Source organism: Protobothrops mucrosquamatus, unplaced genomic scaffold (genome assembly GCF_001527695.2).
Source record: "Protobothrops mucrosquamatus isolate PMUCROS unplaced genomic scaffold, P.Mucros_1.0 scaffold8933, whole genome shotgun sequence".
Lineage (NCBI taxonomy): Eukaryota > Metazoa > Chordata > Lepidosauria > Squamata > Viperidae > Protobothrops > Protobothrops mucrosquamatus.
The window spans coordinates 19085-27727 of NW_015394726.1; the positions used below are offsets into that span (position 1 = coordinate 19085).

The following is an 8643-nucleotide window of genomic DNA, read 5'->3' on the forward strand; positions in this document are numbered from 1 at the left end:
TCATATGTTTTAGCTTTCAGTTTGCTTCAGTGCATAAAGCTTAACACTGTTTATAAATCTTTTATAAATAAATCTTTTATAATAAAAAGTCTAGCCATATCGTAGGTCAGACATGTCAAACATAAGGCCCGGGGGCTGGATGCGGCCCACGAAGTGGTTTCATGTGGCCCGCGAAGCCATCCTGGAAACAGTGAGGGAATGGCCCCCTCTGCCTTGGCCCTGGCCCAAGCCAGCCGGGAGCCAATGTACAATTTTGTGGTGGCCATCTATGCTGAAATGCATTCAGTCTTAGCTCCATAGGCCCCCCCCCCCCCGCATGGCCTGAGAGGAACAGTGAGGCTCCTCCAGTGGACCATGCCTTGGCACTTGCCCTGGTCCCACCCCCTTCTGCCAGAGACCCTCAGATCTGTCCCACTCCTGCCCAGGCCCCCACAGGCCCCCTTGACGCGAACGATGTAGAGCTGGCCATACCCACTCCATCCATGCCCACCTAGTAGGCCACACCCACCCAGCCCCCTGAGGGCAACCGCAATGCTGATGCGGACCTCAATGAAATTGAGTTTGACACTCCTGTCGTAAGTGATTGGTTAAACTTGGTAAACTGCCTTGGCTGTGAACTTCCTTGTCATCATTATATTTGATTTTTTTCCCTAATAGGATATTATACCCTTTATTGATAAGTACTGGGAATGTATGACAACAAGGCAAAGACCAGGAAAAATGACTTGGCCAAACAATATTGTAAAAACAATGGTAAGTCAAGATGAGCAACGCTGATATTTTTCTTACTGATCAAATTTGATTACAAATGGAGAGAAAATGCATTGGTGAGTAGACGAGTTAATCCGTTTTGTTTTGTAGTTCTCACTGAACTACAAAAGCTTATATTATTCAATTTTTGACCCTATGACTAGCATTTGATCTTCTCTGAATAAGGAGTTTGAATTGTTTGAATCGATCTTGTTTGAATGCTTCATTCTAGTGTAAAGAAAGAGATGTGTTTTTGGTGAAAGAGCATCCGGATCCAGGTAGCAAAGATCCGGAAGAAGATTACCCCAAATTTGGACTCTTAGACCAGGTACGTCGATGATACAGAACATCTTCTAGCATGCTGGCAAAATTTCATGACAGGGTAAATATCGATCATACCAAGTAAGACTTTGAATTTGGACTCTTTCTGAGTGATGGAAGGTTCCAGGAAGGTAGGGAAGTTCCAGTTGGACAAATATAACCCAGAAGATTACAGTTTGGGGGGGGGGGGGGAGAGAAAAGTAGCCATTTGAGCAGAAGCAACACCTTTGTTGCTTGCTCCTGGGAAGGAAAGCTATGGCAAATCTAGACAGCATTCTAAAAAGCAGAGATGTCACCCTGCCAACAAAAGTACGTATAGTCAAGGCCATGGTTTTCCCAGTTGCAATGTATGGCTGTGAAAGTTGGACCATAAGAAAGGCCGAGCGCCAAAGAATGGAGGCCTTTGAACTATGGTGCTGGAGAAGACTCCTGCGAGTCCCCTGGACTGCAAGGCGATCAAAGCAGTCAGTCCTAGAGGGGATCAACCCCGACTGCTCTTTAGATCCTGAAGTGGAAACTCAAGTACTTTGGCCACCTAATGAGAAGGAAGGACTCACTGGAGAAGAGCCTGATGCTGGGAAAGATGGAGGGCAAGAGAAGAAGGGGACGACAGAGAATGAGGTGGCTGGATGGAGTCACTGAAGCAGTAGGCGTGAGCTTAAATGGACTCCGGAAGATGGTAGAGGACAGGAAGGCCTGGAGGGACGTTGTCCATGGGGTCGCGATGGGTCGGACACAACTTCGCAACTAACAACAACAACACCTTTGACTGGTAGGGAGTTGGACACTACTCTGGCTTCTGCCAAAATGTCTTTCCTTGAAACCTGGGGGAAGACAAGCTCACATAGGCTATTTCTTTCCCTCAGCAAAGGTTAACCTCTCAAACTGTTGCTGGAAAATTATTTGTTGTTGTTCAGTCATTGGCTCACTAGCAGGATGCTACTTTTTTGGAATGATTGAAGTTGTTCGCACCTAACAACAGACCCTTTTTGTCTGCTGTAGAATTTACTGGGGGAAAATTCCATCACATAGTGGCATTCGTTTCTGAGAGAATAGGAACTCTTAAGATATGGGGTTTGTTGGTAGCTTTCAAATCTTAACTAATTGAAACAGTTGCGAATTGGAAAAGCGACTGAAATGTTTGTTTGCTTGTTTAAAGAAATATCCTTTGCTTTCTTTTTAGGACCTTGCTAATATTGGTCCTGCATATGATAACCAAAAACAGAGCAACACTGTAGCTACTCCCGGAAGTCTAAACGGTAAGTTTGTTTAATTTTTTTTCTGAGGTGAGGAAACATGAATTTAAAATTTTCAATCCTCAGCCTCTGTAGTTGAACATATTTTCTTTATAAATCCAGATATAATTTTTACATCCACTGCTTATTTTTGTTTTTTGTTTAGGGGTTTTTTTTGGTTCTTTTTTTTGTGTGTTCTAGCAGTAAACAATTAAATAAATGGTTAAATTTAGTTTGCAGTCCTATGCCTGATAGCTTGAAAGTTCCAGTGTATTAAATGGGATAAGCTCCCAGTTAAGTATTCATAAGAATACGTCTTTATTGAATTAATTTTAGATTAGAAGCTATGTTAAAGAATTCTTTCTGCATTTTGTTTACATGAAAAGGCATACCATATGTGCACATGGGCCTAAATCTGTGTTATTTATTGTAAGAAACTCTGTGGATTCTTTTTCAGAATTGGAAAGTGTAATTTGGCTAATAACACCTCCCCCAAAAATAAATTATTATTAACAACAACAACAACAACAACAACAATAATATAATAAAAACTAGAAAAGAAGTCTGGCAAATTTAAAAATGCAATCTCAAGTTGAAAAAATATTTCAATATTTCATTCAAGCTTGTTACTACAGATATTTTTTAAAGCATGAATGTGTAGTTGTGCATCTAATTTACTCTCTCTAACTAACTCTCTGGAGGTTCTCATTTGTGCAGGTCCTGGTTGTCCCAAAGGTGCTTTTATTCTAAAGGCAACTGGACTTTCAGATTTTTCTTTAAGACTTTTGGCAAGAACGAGGGGGGACATGATAGCAGTCTTCCAATATCTCAGGGGCTGCCACAAAGAAGAGGGAGTCAAGCTATTCTCCAAGGCGGCTGAAGGCAGGACGAGAAGCAACAGATGGAAATTAATCAAGGAGAGAAGCAACCTAGAACTAAGGAGAAACTTCCTGACAGTTAGAACAATTAACCAGTGGAACAACCTGCCTCCAGAAGCACTGAATGCTCCAACACTGGAAGTTTTTAAGAAGAGACTGGACAGCCATCTGTCCGAAATGGTGTGGGGTTCCTGCCTGAGCAGGGGTTTGGACTCGATGACCTCCAAGGTCCCTTCCAACTTCATCATCATCATCATTATTATTATTATTATTATACCTTCTTCAGTTCTTGGATGAGAAGCGAAATGTCTGAAAGGAAAATCGGAAAGTCCAGTTGCCATCCAAACAAAAGCACCTTTGGGAACAGCCCTGTATCCAGAACTCATCTGGAAGTATGTTTATGCTTCTAAAGATCCCCTGTTGAGTTCAGCGGGACTTGCACAAAAACCTCAAATCTCACCTAACCCCAATCTAAGGGTAATGCAAATTAAGGAGGCTCAATAAATATAGATTTAATAATCTTTAATTATTGGATTCAGTTGCCACTGCAGATAAGTCCCAGGCAGGGGATAAAAAGGCTGGCTGAGAAATAAAATCCTTTCCTGCCAGTCCGTTCTGGTTTCATGGTAACCCCTGGAGATTTCATGCTTCCTCAGCAGGTAGAATAAAGACCCCCAGCACCCTGGAACTGAAGGAACCTGGTTGTTCCATCTCTCCTCGGCTTAGCCTGTTTTCGTGCGGGCAGTAAGAGCAGATTAATCCGATTCTCCATTTCTGAGATGGAATCCAAGGAGAAAAGAAACAGAGAATTTCTCAGCCTTTTAAGGAGTTATTAAATGAATACCCAAGGACTTTCTGGTTTCTGAATAGACACACAAGGCATTATTGTTTAATTTCCATTTCATGCTAATGGTGTTTTGTTTTCATGTCATAACTTTCATATTACAACAACATGGTGCAACTTCTGTTCTTACAGGTGGAGCCTCTTTGGGAGGTGAATATTTACTTTTCCACTTCCTAAAACTTAAGTATTGTGTGAAAAGCCTTCTCCCTCCTTTCCTCCCCCTTCCTCCCTCCCCGTTTTTGTTTCGTTTGGCCAAATTGTCGTAGAAACTAAGTATAATTAATTAATCCCAAGCCTACCGCATTAATTTGTAAGCGGAACATTTTTAAAAAAATTATATGAAGCATTGACAGTGGTTAAAAGCCATATCCTCCATTTCATTGATTACACAAAAACTTTGAATTTTTGATCCAATTTAATTGATTTGATTTGGTTTCTATGGAAGAGGTTTGGATGCAAGTATGTAGATGTGTAACCTCGGTTCTTCCTGTTTAAAATCTTTCTTGGGCTTTTTGTGTGGCGTTAAGATTGGGTAAGATAAATGTTCTTTATCCTGAGCTTTACTGTATAAGGGTAATCCTCGATTTATGGCTAGATTGAAATTATAACAGACCTCCCCCCAAGGTACTTGTGACTACAGTTTGAAGTTCCCTCATGGTCCCATGACTGAATTTTGAGCACTCGGCCAACAGCCCTCAGTTACAGGCATTTTCAGCGTCCCGCACTCCTGTGTCTGGTACATTTTTGCTGGAAACCAGCATTTATTCCGGTTTCCAGAAAAAAACAACATTCCATAGCAAACAATGGGTTTGTTTAATGATCCCCATGTTTGCTTAACAACCACCGCAAAAAAAAAAGGTCATCAAATTGCATGAGACGTTGTGATGATCCGCTTACCAACTGCTTGCAGGCTCAGTTATGACCGTAAGTTGAGGACTACTATTAAAGTATTGGTGGAAAGTGTGTTTTTGAAAAGTATTCAAAACAGAGAGAGAGAGAAAATTATCCGACGATTTGTAACTTTATGTCGGTAAGTGATGTTGTGACGGAAGACTTAAGTCTGTTGGCCAAGAATGGGGGTGAAATAATCAAACGAAGAGATATCATCGAGAATGATGTGTCAGGATTCTCGTCCGACGAAGTACCTAAGACTAGAACTTGTTTTGGGATAAGTAACACAAATTTTACTGGTTACTAAAACACTGGCTTGGTTCAGATATATGCTGAGACAAAAATCTGATTTGTTTCACTTGAATGTAGTGTATTACCTGAATCTTACTGTTATATTTTATACATGGAAAGCAGCAAATGACAAAAAGGGTACCACAGCCTTAAAATGTCAGAATGCCAACACCTTCTGCGTCATAACATCGCAGACAAATCAGAGGCAGAGCTTGCAGTGTGTTGTCACAATACGCATTTGATTATTTTGACGAGACCATCTTGAGAGGTACCTAATCAAATGAACCATGTCTGAACCATGTCTTAGTCATAATATTTGGATGATAAAATTCAGTGTCCTCATGTTGCCCAGATGTCAGTAGTAAACAGTTCGAGTGTTTACAGTCTGCCGAAGCCCCAGATCAGTTGTTCCATGCTTTTGAAAAGGTTACTTAAGCCAGTCTGGAAATAGTCCAACTTCATGTGATAAAGAATTTGTTGCCTGAATTTAGGTAGGAAGCCAACGCTCCCGAGATGCAAAAAGAGAGGAGCCATTTAAAAAAAAAAAAAAAAAGCATACCTGCCTTGCAATAACGAAAATAAAAATCTGTACAAGTAGTCTTCAACTTACAACAGCTTGTTGAGTGACTGTTCGAAGGCCCTGGAAAAAAAAAAGTTGACTTACGACCGTTTTTTTCCGCACCTGACAACCGTTGCAATATCCGCAAGATCACGAGATCAACATTTAGACACTGGTTCACATTTATGACGGTTGCAGTGTCCCGGGGCCACGGGATCCCCTTTTGTGACCTTCTGACAAACAGAGTCAATGGGAGGGCCAGATTCAGTTAACAAAACGTGTTGCTAACTTAACAACTGCAGCGGTTCATTTGACAACTGTTGAGGAGAAAGTTTGTAAAATGGGGCAAAATTCACTGATCAACCGTCTTGCTTAGCAGCAGAAATTTTGGGCTCAGTTGTGGCCGTAAGTCGAGGATTATCTGTATTTCAAATTAACTGGTGGTAGTGCAGAAGATGGTACTCCCTTTAAAGCAGGGGTAGTCAACCTTGGCTCTTTTATGACTCGTGGACTTCAACTCCCAGCTGGCTCAGGAATTCTGGGAATTGACGTCCACGAGTCATAAAAGAGCCAAGGTTGACTACCCCTGCTTTAAAGGATGTGTTTCCTAAACCACTGGAGATCTGATTTCATGCCTATTACTTTTGATTTCATGCTTATTACTTGCTGTATACTCTGCTCTTTGCTACTATTGGAAGGCAGCTCTCTGTAGTCCACCAGCACGCTTGTCTCTAGTTGATGAGAAGCCAGGAATCCAGAGCCTGAACAGATCTACTTCTGCTACTCACTAGCTGCACACATCTTTTTACATTCAAATCAGTCCTGAATTACTGTTCCTGCTCACATTTGAGTTACACCTTACAGTGGACCCTGCTGTTCAAAATAGCTTTCAGATCCAATCGGTCTGAAGTTTAGATTCTCAGTATTTTCCCAGATTCATTTATTGATGATATATAGACACATGGATGCACATACTTAGGAAGCAAGTATGTGGCTAAACTGGAGAGAGAGAGAGAGTCACATGGGCAACACAGTAAGGTTAATGAGTTGCCTATTTTGCAGAATCAGTTGCCTATTTTGCAGAATCAGTTGCCTATTTTGCAGAAAAATCTTGTGCTTTGGTTTTCCTATCTTCTGGACTTTGAGTGGATGGATGCTTGAGCTGGGCTAGCAACTGTGTGACTAAATGTCTTCTAAGTCTAATTAAGTCTCAATTAATTATGGTATGGTTATTTGATTTACTGTCAAGACCAGTGACAAACACGATGGTGCTGCTTGTGTCTCACTGAAAATACTTTTGATTCCCAAGTTAGGACAGGCCAGGAAGGGAACCAAACGTACGCTGTTTTCTTAGAACAGTGAGATTCTGCTTTCCACCTGGAAGCAGAACCTTTGTTGAGGTTCAGAGATACTCAAGGGGATTAGGGCCAGTTCCCCAATCATATCAGTAGCTGACACATGTTTGTGGTGTTTCTCTTCCCAAGGGGGTCTGGTGCCAGGAACCAGTGGGAAAGGAAGGGGGGCCAAACGCAAGCAGCAAGAGGGAGGAACTACAGGAACAGCCAAGAAAACGCGGAGGTAAGTCCTGAGAATTTGGTGGATAAGGAAAGGGTGGAAAAGGAGATATAATTCATATCCTTCTGTGTGCAGGTAGGTCCTGACTTGCAACCATTTGTTTAGCGGCTGTTCAAAGTTACAAGAGCGCTGAAAAAAAGCCGTCTTGCGACCGTATCCCACATTTACGACCATTGGCAGCCTCCCTTTGGTCATGCGATCAAAGTTCAGTGGCAGCTGGATCATAATTATGGCCGCAGAGTCCCTGGATCATGTAATCACCTTTGGCAGCGTTCGTGTTTTTATTATTTCTGCTTTACCTTAGATCAGGGGTAGGCAACCTTGGCTCTTTTATGACTCGTGGACTTCAACTCCCAGAATTCCTGAGCCAGCCATGCTGAGGGGAAAGGGAGAGGTTTCCAAGCTGAGCCATGCTGGCTCAGGAATTCTGGGAGTTGTAGTCCACGAGTCATAAAAGAGCCAAGGTTGCCTACCCCTGCCTTAGATACTTGGCCACATTGTGGTACGCCTAGAAGGGAAGGAATAAATTAAAATTACGATGGTGAACAAGACTGATGAATCCAAAGGATCTATTCCTCTCTCTTTCATTGCTCGGAAGGCTGAGAGAGATCTGCCACTAACTGATGCCTTTTGCTTCCACAGTGATCCTCTGTTCTCTGCTCAGCGCCTTCCACCCCATGGCTATCCGCTGGAGCACCCTTTTAATAAGGATGGGTACCGTTACATTTTGGCGGAGCCAGACCCCCATGCTCCTGACCCAGAGAAGTTGGAGCTAGATTGCTGGGCGGGAAAGCCTATCCCTGGAGATCTCTACAGAGCCTGCCTCTACGAACGGGTCCTCCTAGCTCTGCATGACCGAGGTACCGATCTCATTGGACGTTTCCCGCACTCGGTGACCAGGCATGGCTACGAAGCCGTGAACTGTGCAAAACTAGATTCTTAAAAGCGAGGCTGTTTTGAAGAGAGAAAAAAAGGAAAGGAAAACCAGCCCTTTGAAAGTTGTGTCACAGATTTTGGCAATGTGATCTTGGGATTTCAGTAAAAAGAGTAGGCAGATCACTGAGCTACCCCAAGGGGAGCGTAAGATAAGATGATCTTATATTTATTTATTTATTTATTTATTATTTTAATTTATATACCGCCCTTCTCCCATAGGACTCAGGGCGGTTCACAGCATATTAAAAACAAATAATAAACACAAAATACAAAAAATTACAAAATACAAAAATACAGAAAATAAACCCCGATAAAAGCCAAATTAAAACCAAATATTACAAGCTGTGTTTCGAATTAAATACT

General features: G+C 42.0%; 1 protein-coding gene across 1 annotated transcript in view; it reads left to right on the forward strand.

The window, feature by feature from the left end:
• LOC107300877 (set1/Ash2 histone methyltransferase complex subunit ASH2-like) overlaps positions 1 to 8287 on the forward strand; it is a 17161-nt gene extending 8874 nt beyond the window's left edge. The window contains exons 4-9 of the mRNA XM_029287055.1: positions 658 to 753; positions 983 to 1078; positions 2255 to 2330; positions 4161 to 4178; positions 7254 to 7347; positions 7987 to 8287. Of these exons, the coding sequence (XP_029142888.1) occupies positions 658 to 753; positions 983 to 1078; positions 2255 to 2330; positions 4161 to 4178; positions 7254 to 7347; positions 7987 to 8287 (681 nt within the window). The remainder of the gene's footprint in view (positions 1 to 657; positions 754 to 982; positions 1079 to 2254; positions 2331 to 4160; positions 4179 to 7253; positions 7348 to 7986) is intronic.
• The last annotated feature ends 356 nt before the right edge of the window (positions 8288 to 8643 follow it).